Source organism: Mirounga angustirostris, unplaced genomic scaffold (assembly GCF_029215605.1).
Source record: "Mirounga angustirostris isolate CCGP_5_RB_7025 unplaced genomic scaffold, mMirAng1.0.hap1 SCAF_8, whole genome shotgun sequence".
NCBI lineage: Eukaryota > Metazoa > Chordata > Mammalia > Carnivora > Phocidae > Mirounga > Mirounga angustirostris.
The window spans coordinates 45,354,691-45,368,421 of record NW_026991716.1 but is presented as its reverse complement, the minus strand read 5'-3'; the positions used below and the strand labels follow the sequence as shown (position 1 = coordinate 45,368,421).

The following is a 13,731-nucleotide window of genomic DNA, read 5'->3' as shown; positions in this document are numbered from 1 at the left end:
GCCCTAAAATATCCATTTTAAACAATAAATCAATAAATTCTCTCCTGTGCATCCAGTTTGATCCTATTTATATCACTTACTGGCTAGAACTGGGATGATAATCACTCAAATCCTTGTCTTTGTTCTGTGTGATCCAGACATTGCTAGTTACCACCTCACATTTTAGCAAAGAGAGAAAAGATCATCCAATTTATAAGAATCTGGCTGATATTCCAGCTACAGCTTGATAATGGTTTATTTTAGACAGGGGAATGGATACAGCTGCACTGAAACAAAATGGGCCATTTTGTCCTGGTCGTCTTATGCGCACTCCCACTATGCTAATACCAGGCCTGTTAATTTTCTCCTGTATTTTTCATATCTGTTATTTTGCTCTACTTACATACAATAAGTCTTAGTAAAACTGCCGCAGTTTAAAGTGTCTTTTTTTTTTGGTGTTTTTAGAAAGAGGATATTGAGAAAATCGATTTCCTATGATGTGGCTATAAATATATAAGCAACTTTTGTATAAGAAATGAAGCAGAGAATGAACAAAACTGCTTTTAATATTTTTTTTTAGATTTTTTAGATTACTGCTTTTAAAACCCAGATTATAGAATATCCTTATAATTTGTTTTTCCTCAATGACAGAGGGAGTTAGAACATAAATCATTTAAGTTGTAAGGATATATGTTTTTGGATTTTCACACCCAGTCCAAGTATTTATATTTATAGGTCAATTATTTTAAATCCTTTTTTGCCTATGGTGTCTCTTTAATTCTTACCTTAACCCCCTGAAGGTGACGGGTCTTACCAATCAAGCCTTCAAAGAGAATCTTGAAGCTCTGTCAGTGAACATTTGTCTCAAATACACAGCTAGCGTACAGAAGACCCAGATACGAAGATTAGTTTTCTGTATCTAAATCCAGTGCTCTTTTGAGTTTTAACACACTGCTTTCCCCTATTGAATGAGGTAGTCAGTCCTATGAATAAGTAAAGCATTATAATGATTATTCTTATAAGCATCACTATGCTAATTTTTAATGTAACAGTACTGAAACTGTGTTTTAGAAGTATTTTCTTTTTGTAGAAAAATTGCATCCCAGGAACTGTCTGGTTCAGGCCAGTATACAGAGGATAACGTCACATGGTAAACACCATTTTACTCAGTTACAAAGGTGAAGAAGGTGGGAGATGAGAGTATGTACTCTGGCATCAAATTACCTTGGAATCTACCTTGGCTCTGCCAGTCACTACATGTCTGATGTGAGGCAATTACATAATCCCTCTGTGCCACAATTTCCTCAACTGGAAAAGAAGAAGTTTCTATGTCGTAGCATTTGTAATGAAGACTAAGCTAGCGAATCTATATAAAGTGCTTAAAACACTGCCTGACACATAATAGATGCCCAAAAAAGCACGTGACTGAAAATACAGATGAGACTGATTGTGTGCTTTCAATTAAAAAATCTAAAAAGACTTTCAGCCTATTATTTGCTTGTGTAACTGAAAATGAGTTCACATTTGGCTCATTGAGATCATAATAGAACTAAGTCCTCTATTCTGTTTGTTGCTATTACACAATACATGAATATGTACTCAATCTTGAAAGGCGGCATTAATCAGAATAGTAATTACTCTGAGAAGGCTATAAAAACAAGAGTTCATCTTTCTTTTATCAAGGAATAGCACAACTCTCAGACATTTTGAGGTCTGCCTCAACTTTACTGAAGTAACAATATCAGCAATGAAGATACTTTGTATTTTCCTGACCTTTGTCTTCACTGTGTCTTGTGGTCCATCAGGTAATATTTGTTAATATGAAAAAGGAGGGAAGAACAAAATGTTTTTTATAAATGCTTTACTCTGGAAAAAGTCAAACAATTAAATTGTTGTTAGGAGACTCCACATGAACCTATAATGCAATTCACTCTATTTTACATGAAAGAAGAAATGAATTGGACTGATAGTTGAGAAAATAAAGGGGGAAAAAAAAATTCCCAGGATGTAGAATTAAACCTATTTGTTATTTTGTTTGATGAGACTATGACTTCTTACATACTTCCTACTGCCTTCTCTTTTTAAATGTGACTTAATGAACTGATACTCTAGCTGTTGTCAAAATTAAGCTTTCTACAACTGGTCCAGTAATTTTGTGGGGAGAGGGGTGTTAGAGGTAGATGGTTATTTAGAACACAAAACAGGTAGACTATTTTTTCCACATTTTTTCCTCTTTACTTTTGAGGAAGCATGCACAGATTAGATACTTAATGATATTCCATTAAAAAAAAAAAAGCTAGTGGCAAAGGAAATATTGTTGGATAAATAAGTATTTATATTGTCACAATTTGTAGGGGATAAAATGTGAACTTTTTAATACAATTGCCTGGACATGATTTTAGAAACTAAATGGTTTACCTCTATACTTTAAACAACTTTATATGCTTGTCTATCTATTACCTATCCACCTATTTATGCAAGGGGATTAAATCTGGATTTATGATCATAGATACTTTTTCTTAGTTTCACAGAAAAAAACAAAAGAAGATGTAGAGAGAAAAAGAGAATGTTATCTTGTTCGTGGTGCTTGCAAGACTTCATGCAACAGTTGGGAGTACATATATAATTACTGCAGTACTGAGCCCTGCTGTGTTGTACGGGAATACCAAAAGCCAGTCCCTAAACCCATCAATACCACAGGGGATATACTGTAAATTATAGGTCTACCATACTCCATAACACTAACTTGTAACATTACTATTAATAAAAATGAGCTTTCTACTTTTTTATCCATCTATTTTCATGTGGGTGTCCTCTGGCCTTCTCAGTTACACAACTATATTATGGAGGCTAGTGAGTTCAATGCTGGGTTAGGTACAAGAGATGTAAAAAAGAGTGGTAGCTTATTTATTAAACTGGCAGAAGTTCTCCTCTACCCACATGACAAACACCTTTCATCTTTAATGCTTCCCTCTACCTCTGGCCTGTTTATTTGCCCTGTACAGTAGCCTCGTTATTTTCATATGATCTTTTAGGCATCAGTCATCAATCATGGTTTATGCTACCTTTCCATAATTTCAGCAAAATGTGCTTGAGTCTTAGACACAAAGTCATAAACACCTTAATCACATAATAAGACACTATTGGTGATGTATTTATAAGAACAATCAAAACTCAACAGGGAGTAAAATGTGATGAGAATAAAAGCAAGTTAAAAACACTTTTAAAGGATTTTTTTTTTCTTATTATAAAGTATAAGAAAATTTGGAAGAATACAAAAATATCCAAAGATAACAAAGAAAAGTCATTTCTAATTCTAAAGCTAACCTTTTATCATAATTAATTCTGAACATAGGCAGCCAGTCCAGGGGTCTTCTCTTCAGGTCCTTAAGAATTTTATTTAACTTCTTCATATATAATTCAGCGTTTAATATTCTGTCCTTGTCCCTATCTTCAATGAACTCATTGTGTTTCCAATTTTCCACATTCCACATTAATTCTACCATAATACTGAATTAATATTGACATGACTTTCTTATGAATTATAAATTTTTCTATCAGCAAATACTTGATGTGTAGAATTTAAAGTCTCCACTGAGTGTGTTTTTTACCTATAGCTACAGCACAGATCTGGAAGATACAAAAATTTAGGTGAGAATTCTGATCTAGAGAAAATGTAAGAAGTTCAGTGAATTTGAGGTTTAAGAGGAAATGATAATTCCAAGTTTTCTTACTTGAATAAAATACTGAACACTGCAATCATTCACTAGGAAATATAGCAAGAGACATAGATTTTTGGAAAGGAACATTTATGGCATGTTGAGTTTAGACTTTTTAGACTTTTTAGCTGTATACAGGTGTGAAGCTTGGGACAGAAAAATGTGCTTCAGATATAGATTTCAGGAGCCATTAACAGAAGTGATGGGATAAAATCACCCAAAAGACTACTACAGATTGATGAGAAGGAAAAAAATGTCCAAAATTCTAAGGAGTAACATTTAAAGTATGTTAAGAAAAATTAGACTCCATAAAGGAGGGTAAGAAGGAGAAGCTAATCAATGGGAACTCACTCCCAGTCTTCACATCTTCCCAGATGAGGTCTCAGACATAGAAGAAAAGAGGCAACCTATTCCTATTATGCTCTGTGTTAGTTTAGGTTTTTTTTTTTTTAAGATTTTATTTATTATTTGACAGAGAGAGACACAGGGAGAGAGGTAACACAAGCAGGGGGAGTGGGAGAGGGAGAAGCAGGCTTCCCACCGAGCAGGGAGCCCAATGTGGGGCTCGATCCCAGGACCCTGGGACCATGACCTGAGCCGAAGGCAGACACTTAACAACTGAGCCACCCAGGTGCCCCTCTGTGTTAGTTTTTGACCCATACAATCAATGAGCATAATAAAATTGTTTTTGTTTTAAACCATCAAGTTTCAGGGTAGTCTGTGACAAAGCAATATTAGCCAGAAGTGTATATAACTTCCAAACTATAAAAGTTTTTAAAAAAGAAAAAAGAAACAACACATAATGAATCATAGGCAATCATCTCCTGAAATGATGGAATAAAGAGATCCAGAATTCTGTCCCTTCATAAAAGCAGCAAAATAGTGGCAAGAAATTGTCAAAATCAAGTTTTCAAGAGCTCTCCAAATTAACCACAGATTTGCAGAAATCCAAGGAGCATTTATTGATTTAAAAAACAAAACAAAACAAAACAATGCTGAATCTCAATAAGAACAGCGAACTTTGTGGCAGTTCAACTGCCCCATTATTGTTCAACTCTTGCCTCACCAAGTAGCCTTGACAACCAGCAGCCGTCCAATCGAGGTAGCTGTGAATATACAAATAATATCTATAACTCAATAATAAAAACACACTAACCCAATTATAAAATGGACAATGGAGTTGAATAGACATTTCTCCAAAGAGGATATATGAATGTTCAATAAGCACATAGAAAGGTATTTAATCTCAATAGCCATCAAGGAAATGCAAATCAGCACCACAGTGAGTTACCACTTCCCACCCTCTAACAGAGTTATTTATAATGAACATAAGACACATTAACAAATGTTGATTAGGATATGAAGAAATTGGAACTCTCATATGCTGCTAGTGAGAATGTAAACTGGTGGAAACACTTGGGAAAATAGAGTTCCAGTTCCTGAAAAAGTTAAGCCTGGAATTTTCATTTGATTCTGCAATCCCACTCATAGGCATATATGCAAAAAAATTGAAAAATGGGTCAATGCAAAAACTTGCTCACAAATGTCCATAGCAGCATGATTCATAATAGCCAAAACAACCCAAATGGAAACAACCCAAATGTTTATAAACTGATGGATAAATAAACATTATGTGGCATACCCATACAATAGAATATTATTTTGGCAATAAAATGGAATAAAGTACAAACTCATGCTACAACATGGATAAAGGTCAGCAGACCTTTCTTGAGAAATATACAAAAATTTCCAGTAGAAGGAAAACTATAAAAGATAGAAATTTGGGGGCGCCTAGGTGGCTCAGTCGTTAAGCGTCTGCCTTCGGCTCAGGTCATGATCCCAGGGTCCTGGGATCGAGCCCCGCATCAGTCTCCCTCCTCAGCGGGGATCCTGCTTCTCCGTCTCGCTCTGCCTCTCCCATACGCTTGCTCTCTCTCTCAATAAACTCTTAAAAAAAAAAGATAGAAATTTGGACCTTCACAAAGGAATAAATTGAGTTACAATTTGTAAGTTTGTGGGTAAATGTAAAATATTCTTTTCCCAGTTTTTAATCTCTGTAAAAGACAATTTACTGCTTAAAACAAAAGTAAAATATATTGTGTGGTTTATTGCATTGCAGAAAGACATGAATGACAATAGCCCAAACTATGGGAAAGGGAAAATATTAGTATAGGATTGTAAGAGTTATACATGAAAGTTAAAGAGCTGTATTATAAACCCTACAGCAAGAACAAAAAAAAATGTGTATAACCAATGGGGTAGATAAAATGTGATAATAAAAGATGTACATATAGGAGAGGAAGGAAAGGAGAACAAAGGAAAGGAGAACAAATAGAAAACAAATAACAAGGTGGCAGTTTTAAACACAACCATATTATAATTTCATTAAGTGTAAATATTAAATGTACATATACCAGTTAAAAGATAGAGAATGTAAGGCAGGATATTATATTAATTCTTTTTTTTTAACAAATTATTCCAAGAAGTAACAGCTTTAAAAACCTTTATTTTCTCATAGATGCTGTGGAAAGCATTCCAGAAGCAGCTTAGCTTGGTGCTTCTGTCTCAAGGTTTCTGATGAGATTGCACTAAAGCAGGTGACTGGAGCTATAGACATCTTGATACTCAACGAGGGTCAAAGGATCTGCTTCTAAGCCTGCTCATTTGGTTGTTGTCAGGCTTTGTTCTTGAGAGCTATTGGACATAGAGCTCCAATTCTTTATAACTTATTAAATAGAGGGTCATGGATTCTAACCAGATAATCTGGGCCACTCCATAGGAATTCTCACGACATGGTACCTTGATTCCCCCAGTACAAGTGATGAGAGAGAGAGAGAAAGGGAGAGAGGGAGGAAACTAGAGACAGATAGAGAGAGTGACACACACAAAAACAAAGAGACACAGACAAAAAGAGAGCCCAAGACTATAACCACAGTATTTTTAAGTGGTTATAATAAAAAATAAGAGGGGCGCCTGGCCTGCTAGGTCAATTGAGCACCTGAGTCTTGGTTTCAGTTCAGGTCATGATCTCAGGGTCGGGAGATCCACCCCCTCGTTGGGCTCCTTGTTCAGCACAAGTCTGGTTGAGATTCTTTCCCCCTCCCTCTCCCTTCTCCTTTGCTCTCCCCCCCCCAGCCCCCCTTGAATGCATACAAAGGCATGCATGCTCTCTCTCAATCAAATAAATAAATAAATAAATAAATAAATGAAATCTTTTAAAAATATAAGAAAATAAAAAAATAAAATCTTTAAAAATAAAATAAAATAAATCTTTAAAAAATATAAGAAATCTTTCAAACCAATGATTTAAGCCTCTATTTTAAGAACTTAGAAAAAGAAGAAAAAAGAATTTAGAAAAAGAAAGGCAAAATAAACCTCATTTTAGAAACCTATGTACCTCAATGAAGCCTTTATTTTTACTAGGCAGAAGGAAGGAAATAATAAAGTAAGATCAGCAATTAATTAAATATGAAATGGAAAAACAATAGGAAAAAATCAACAAAAATAAAAGCTGTTTTTTTAAAGGTAAAAAATTGATTTTCAGAAATATCTAACCAGATTGATTAAAAAAAAAGAGAAAGAGAAAGAAAGCACAAATGACCAATATTAGGAATGAATAGGAGAAAAGACAACAGATATAAAAAATACTAAAAGAACAGTAAGAGAATACAATAATCAATGATATACCTATACTTTGATAACTGTTATGAAAAGGAAAAATTCCTCAAATGATGTAAACCACCAAGATTCACACAAGAAAACATTTGCAACTTGTATAATTCTATATCCTTTTTTAATAATGTCTATTTACAAACCTTCCCACATAGAAAATACCAGGTATAGATGGCTTCATTGCTGAATTTTTCTAAATATTTAATAATGAAAGCATATTCATTATACACAGAACCCTTTGTATAATAGAATAAGAAAGAATATTTCCCAAATGATATTAGGAGGCCAGCATTATCCATAACAAAACTCAAAAAATGAAATTTCAAGGAGGGGCACCTGGATGGCTCAGCCAGTTAAGCGTCTGCCTTAGACTCAGGTCAAGATCTCAGGGTCCTGGGATTGAGCCCTGCATGGACTCTCACTCAGTGGGGAGTCTGCTTCTCCCTCTCCCTCTGCACCTCCCCGGCTCCTGCTTTTTCTCTCCCCCCACCCCTCAAATAAGTAAGTAAAATTAAAAAAAAAATTGTTTGGAAATTTACAAGCCCCAAAATAGCCATGATAAATTGAAGAATTGAGAACTAAGTTGTAAAGCTGACACTACTTGATTCCAGATTTTACTATAATGTTTCAATAACTAAGAGAATTTGGTATGGCCATAAAATAGAAAGAGATTGATCAACTAATCAGAACATAAAGTCTTGAAACAGATGCCAATATGTGTAGTCAATTGATTTTTTACAAAGTTGTCAAAGATATTCATTTGGATTATATCTTCATTTTTGGAGTTTCTATTCTAATAAAAACATTTCTACACACAGGAGATTCACTGTCAAACAAGAGAAATACTGTTCTTCCCGAACGGAGTTTTTAGTTTTGTTTAAATAAAACCACAACCCAGTTGAAGAAATCATGTGGAAAGGTCTAAGAGTTCTGGTACAGGAACTTGTGTCCCAGAAAAAAAAGCAATGTTTGTTTTGTTTTGTTTCTTCAAGACATTGAGAATTCTAACCCCTCTGCTCACTTTATTTTTTTTTTAATTTTTTATTAACATGTAATGTATTATTTGTTTCTGTGATTCATCAGTCTTACACAATTCACAGCATTCATCATAGCACATACCCTCCCCAATGTCCGTCACCCAGCCACCCCAACCCTCCCACCCCACCCCACCCCACTCCAGCAACCCTCAGTTTGTTTCCTGAGATTAAGAGTCTCTTATGGTTTGTTTCCCTCTCTGATTTCATCTTATTTCATTTTTTCCTCCCTTCCCCTATCAGTGATATCATATGATAATTGTCTTTCTCTGATTGACTTATTTCACTTAGCATAATACCCTCTAGTTCCATCCACATCATTGCAAATGGCAAGATTTCAATTTTGAGGGTTGACCATTGTAAATATACATACACATCTTCTTCAGCCATTTATCTGTTGATGGATATCTAGGCTCTTTCCATAGTTTAGCTATTGTGGACACTGCAGCTATAAAGATTGGGGTGCATGTGTCCCTTCGGATCACTACATTTGTATCTTTGGGGTAAATACCCAGTAGTGCAATTGCTGGGTCATAGGGTAGCTCTATTTTCAACTTTTTGAGGAACCTCCATAGTTTTTTTCAGGGTGGCTGCACCAGCTTGCATTCCCACCAACAGTGTAAGAGGGATCCCCTTTCTCTGCATCCTCGCCAAAATCTATCATTTCCTGACTTGTTAATTTTAGCCATTCTGACTGGTGTGAGGTGGTATCTCATTGAGGTTTTGATTTGGATTTCCCTGATGCCGAGAAATATTGAGCACTTTTTCATGTGTCTGTTGGCCATTTGGATGTCTTCTTTGGAAAAATGTCTGTTCATGTCTTCTGCCCATTTCTTGATTGGATTATTTGTTCTTTGGGTGTTGAATTTGATAAGTTCTTTATAGATTTTGGATACTAGCCTTTTATCTGATATGTCATTTGCAAATATCTTCTCCCATTTGTTGGTTGTCTCTTGGTTTTGTTGACTGTTTCCTTTGCTGTGCAAAAGTTTCTTATCTTGATGAAGTCCCAATAGTTCATTTTTGCCCTTGCTTCCCTTGCCTTTGGTAATGTTGTTAGGAAGAAGTTACTGTGGCTGAGGTCGAAGAGGTTGCTGCCTGTGTTCCCCTCTAGGATTTTGATGCATTCTTGTCTCTCATTGAGGTCTTTCATCCATTTCTGTTTATCTTTGTGTAAGAAAATAGTCCAGTTTCATTCTTCTACATGTGGCTGTCCAATTTTCCCAACACCATTTGTTGAAGAGACTGTCTTTTTTCCATTGGACATTCTTTCCTGCTTTGTTGAAGATGAGTTGACCATAGAGTTGAGAATCCATTTCTGGGCTCTCTATTCTGTTCCAGTGATCTATGTGTCTGTTTTTGTGCCAGTACCATACTGTCTTGATGATGAAAGCTTTGTAATGGAGCTTGAAGTCCGGAATTGTGATGCCACAAGCTTTGCTTTTCTTTTCAACATTCCTCTGGCTATTCGGGGTCTTTTCTGGTTCCATACAAATTTTAGGATTATTTGTTCCATTTCTTTGAAAAAAGTGGATGGTATTTTGATGGGGATTGCATTAAATTTGTAGATTGCTCTAGGTAGCATTGACATCTTCACAATATTTGGTCTTCCAATCTATGAGCATGGAATGTTCTTCCATTTCCTTGTGTCTTCCTCAATTTCTTTCATGAGCATTTTATAGTTTTCTGAGCCCAGATGCTTTGCCTCTTTGGTTAGATTTATTCCTAGGTATCTTATGGTTTTGGGTGCAATTGTAAATGGGATCAACTCCTTAATTTCTCTTTCTTCTGTCTTGTTGTTGGTGTATAGGAATGCCACTGATTTCTGTGCATTGATTTTATATCCTGCCACTTTACTGAATTCCTGTATGAGTTCTAGCAGTTTTGGGGTGGAGTCTTTTGGGTTTTCCACATAAAATATCATATCATCTGCAAAGAGTGAGAGTTTGACTTCTTCTTTGCCAATTTGGATGCCTTTTATTTCTTTTTGTTGTCTGATTACTGAGGCCAGGACTTCTAGTACTATGTTGAATAGAAGTGGTGATAGTGGACATCCCTGCCATGTTCTTGACCTGAGGGGAAAAGCTCTCAGTATTTCTCCATTGAGAATGATATTTGCTGTGGATTTTTCATAGATGGCTTTTATGATAAGTTTAAAGAAGCCCATTCAACCTACATCCACAGACCTTACTATCAGAATTCCCCGAAGCAGAGGCTTTGGGGTAAAGACAAGGAAATCCCCCTGAGGTATTTAATTCTTCATCTTAGAACCAGTGCTTTTACAACAATATGTAAAAGCAAAGGCATGAATAAGTAAGATAACACCACCAAACAGAACACTAGATCCTGAGAAAACAGTTCAAGGAAAACAGAGTTTAATATGAACAAAACTCTCAAATATATTTGCAGAGGGATTCAAGAAGATCTTACATCTACAAAACAAAAACACTGCTTCATGGCAAAAGAATAATCAGAGAACAGATAAGGGCGCTTACATCCTAAATATGTTTGCTTAAAAAAATTAGAAAAACTGAAAAGTGAGGGGCACCTGGGTGGCTCAGTCATTAAGTGTCTGCCTTTGGCTTGGGTCATGTTCCCAGGATCCTGGGATGGAGTCCCACATTGGGCTCCTTGTTCAGCAGGAAGCTTGCTTCTCCCTCTCCCACCCCCCCTGCTTGTGTTCCCTCTCTCTCTGTCTCTCTCTATCTCTGTCAAATAAATAAAAAAAGAAAAAAAAAGAAAAAGTGAAAGATATTTAAATCATAAAATAAGTAGGTATAAAAATAAGATTTTTTTATAAAAATAAAAAAAGAAGAAAGAAGAAAATTTCAACATCTGACTAAAAGAAATCCCCCAAAGAGGGAAGATAAATATACACATAATGAGGAAAAGACTTTATCAGAGAAAGAAATAGAAAAAGAGAAGAGAACACAACATCTTCCCAGATTTGAAGATAGAAGCTCACCTGTGCCAGACAGAACTCATAAAAAAAAAGTTTACACCAGGAAATGTGTGAATCATGAGATTTAGCTACAAATTATGAAGAGAGTGTCCTATAAGTGTCTAGAGAGAGGAAAAATCAAACCATTTAAAAGGACCTAGCCTAGCATTGGAATTCTCATCAAGAAAACTGAATGGTAGAAATTAGTAGAGTAATGACTTCACAAATGATTTTGAGCCTAGATTTTACATCCAAACAATCAGGTATGAGGGCAGAATAAAAATGTTTTCCAGCATTGAAATTCTTGTATTTCCTCTCTTTTTTGAGAACACTTCTGGATGGAGGGAAAAAAAAAGAGAGAGAGAGAGGAGACGTGAGATCCAAATCACAGTAGATTCAATGTTGTTGAACAGGTTCAGAAACTCTTAGAATGAAGCAGGGACAGGTATAGCCTATGGTACTAGGGTAAACTTAAGGATCAGGAATGACCATTATTTATATTTTTCATCCACATCCAGAAGATAATTACAGGAAAAAATATTTTTCAAAAACATCATAACCAAAAATGAAACAACTAAAACCAAAAGACTTGAAAACATTTGAGAAAAAAAAACTAAGAAAGAAGAGAGAAAATAAAATAATAATAATAATAGTAAAATAATAGTAATAATTCACTTGACTTTGAAACTAATATTTGTTTTTGGTTAGCACATCAGACACATTAAAAAGGCAATAGAGTTCATACTTTATTGTATTAGAGGATTTCAATATAAAGCTTCAACATCTCAATTCTGAATGCAAATATTATCCTACACAAGATAAAAGGAAATGTATGACAACAAGTGAATGAGATGTACAAAATGGGGAGGAATGTTGGAGGGAATGGCAAGGGGACTAATGTCTTCATTTTAAATAGAGAAAGTTTAATGTTGTGACTAATGTTGGTGGGGAAAAAAATGAGGTATTTAAATGTTTAAAGATAGCCTACAGAATTTTTGAAAATTAATATAACTTTCTAATATTTGAGGAGCAGAACAGCACAGGAGTGTAAGTGATCTGAAGCCACATTTTTCTTTCTTTCTTTTTTTTTTTTTTTCAAATAATTGACTTTTATTTTTAAGGTTGACAAATTCTAGAGCACAACACTAAAGGGGGCCTCTTAAGGAAAAAGGAGGGCAGGAGACATTGAATTCTCAGGTGTCAGCAAGTGGACTACTGACCAACAACTTTTGGTTTATTCTTCTCATGTAACAAGAAATCCAGAGGTTGGCAGTCCGTGGCTGGTGCGGCAGCTCCTCGAGGCGTGCTATCAGGATCCAAGTGCCTTGAGTCTTTCTACGGTACCACCCAGAGAAAGGATCCGCCTTCCTTAGGCCAAAAAATGGCTCCGATACTCCTAGGTTTCATGTATGTGCTCTTGGATGTAGCAGGATGTAGCGAGAAGGACAAAGGTTCTTGCTTGCCAGATCTGCTTTCTTTCTTTTTTTTTTTTTTTAAAGATTTTATTTATTTATTTGAGAGAGAATATGAGAGAGAGAGAGCACATGAGAGAGGGGAGGGTCAGAGGGAGAAGCAGACTCCCTGCCGAGCAGGGAGCCCGATGCGGGACTCGATCCAGGGACTCCAGGATCATGACCTGAGCCGAAGGCAGTCGCTTAACCAACTGAGCCACCCAGGCGCCCCAGATCTGCTTTCTTGTATCAAACACCTGGTAGCTTTATTAAGCAGATTTCTACTTATCTCTCTTTTTTATAGAGTTATTAACTACAGTCTCCATGTTATACATTAGATCCTCTCTTCTATCAAGATCCCTTCTATTAGAAGCTCACTTGTACAAGATCCACTTTTATCTCTAAAATTGCCAGAGCTGTTATATGGCCACCTTTAGCAGGAGCTGGGGAAGTATTCTTAAATAGGCACATTATCATCTTCCTCCAAAGTGGGCTTCTGCTAATGAAGAAGATGCGATAGGCAATCTGTTTAATGACAAAATCCTCTGTAGCAATTATGTTAATTTTTTAAATTTTACTGATCTGGAAAAATGCTCAGAATATAATGTCATGTGAAAAGCAGGACAGAAAACATATGCAATATAATCTCAATTTTGTTTAAAAAATACATATCCCACACGTGGGAGTTCCAAAATGTTAATGGTAATTAATATCTTCAGAGTTAGCCTCATGTCAAAAGGGTATTGATAGACAAAATTTTTATCATACTAAATTTTTTCTGAATCTTTTATAATGAACTTGTATTATCTTTAAATAGAAAAAAAAAGTGTCACTTTAAAAAACACCCCATATATTCTTAAGGACGACTAAGTCCAAAATATTTTTTTTAAAGATTTTATTTATTTATTTGAGACAGAATGAGAGACAGAGAGCAT

At 35.4% G+C, this 13,731-nt stretch overlaps 1 protein-coding gene across 1 annotated transcript; it reads left to right on the top strand.

Annotated features, from left to right (window-relative positions):
- The first annotated feature begins 1,726 nt into the window (after window positions 1–1,726).
- On the top strand, window positions 1,727–2,693 carry DEFB113 (defensin beta 113). Its single transcript, XM_045866014.1, has 2 exons — window positions 1,727–1,784; window positions 2,503–2,693. The coding sequence occupies exons 1-2, from the start codon at window positions 1,727–1,729 to the stop codon at window positions 2,691–2,693; spliced, it is 249 nt and encodes an 82-aa protein (XP_045721970.1).
- The last annotated feature ends 11,038 nt before the right edge of the window (window positions 2,694–13,731 follow it).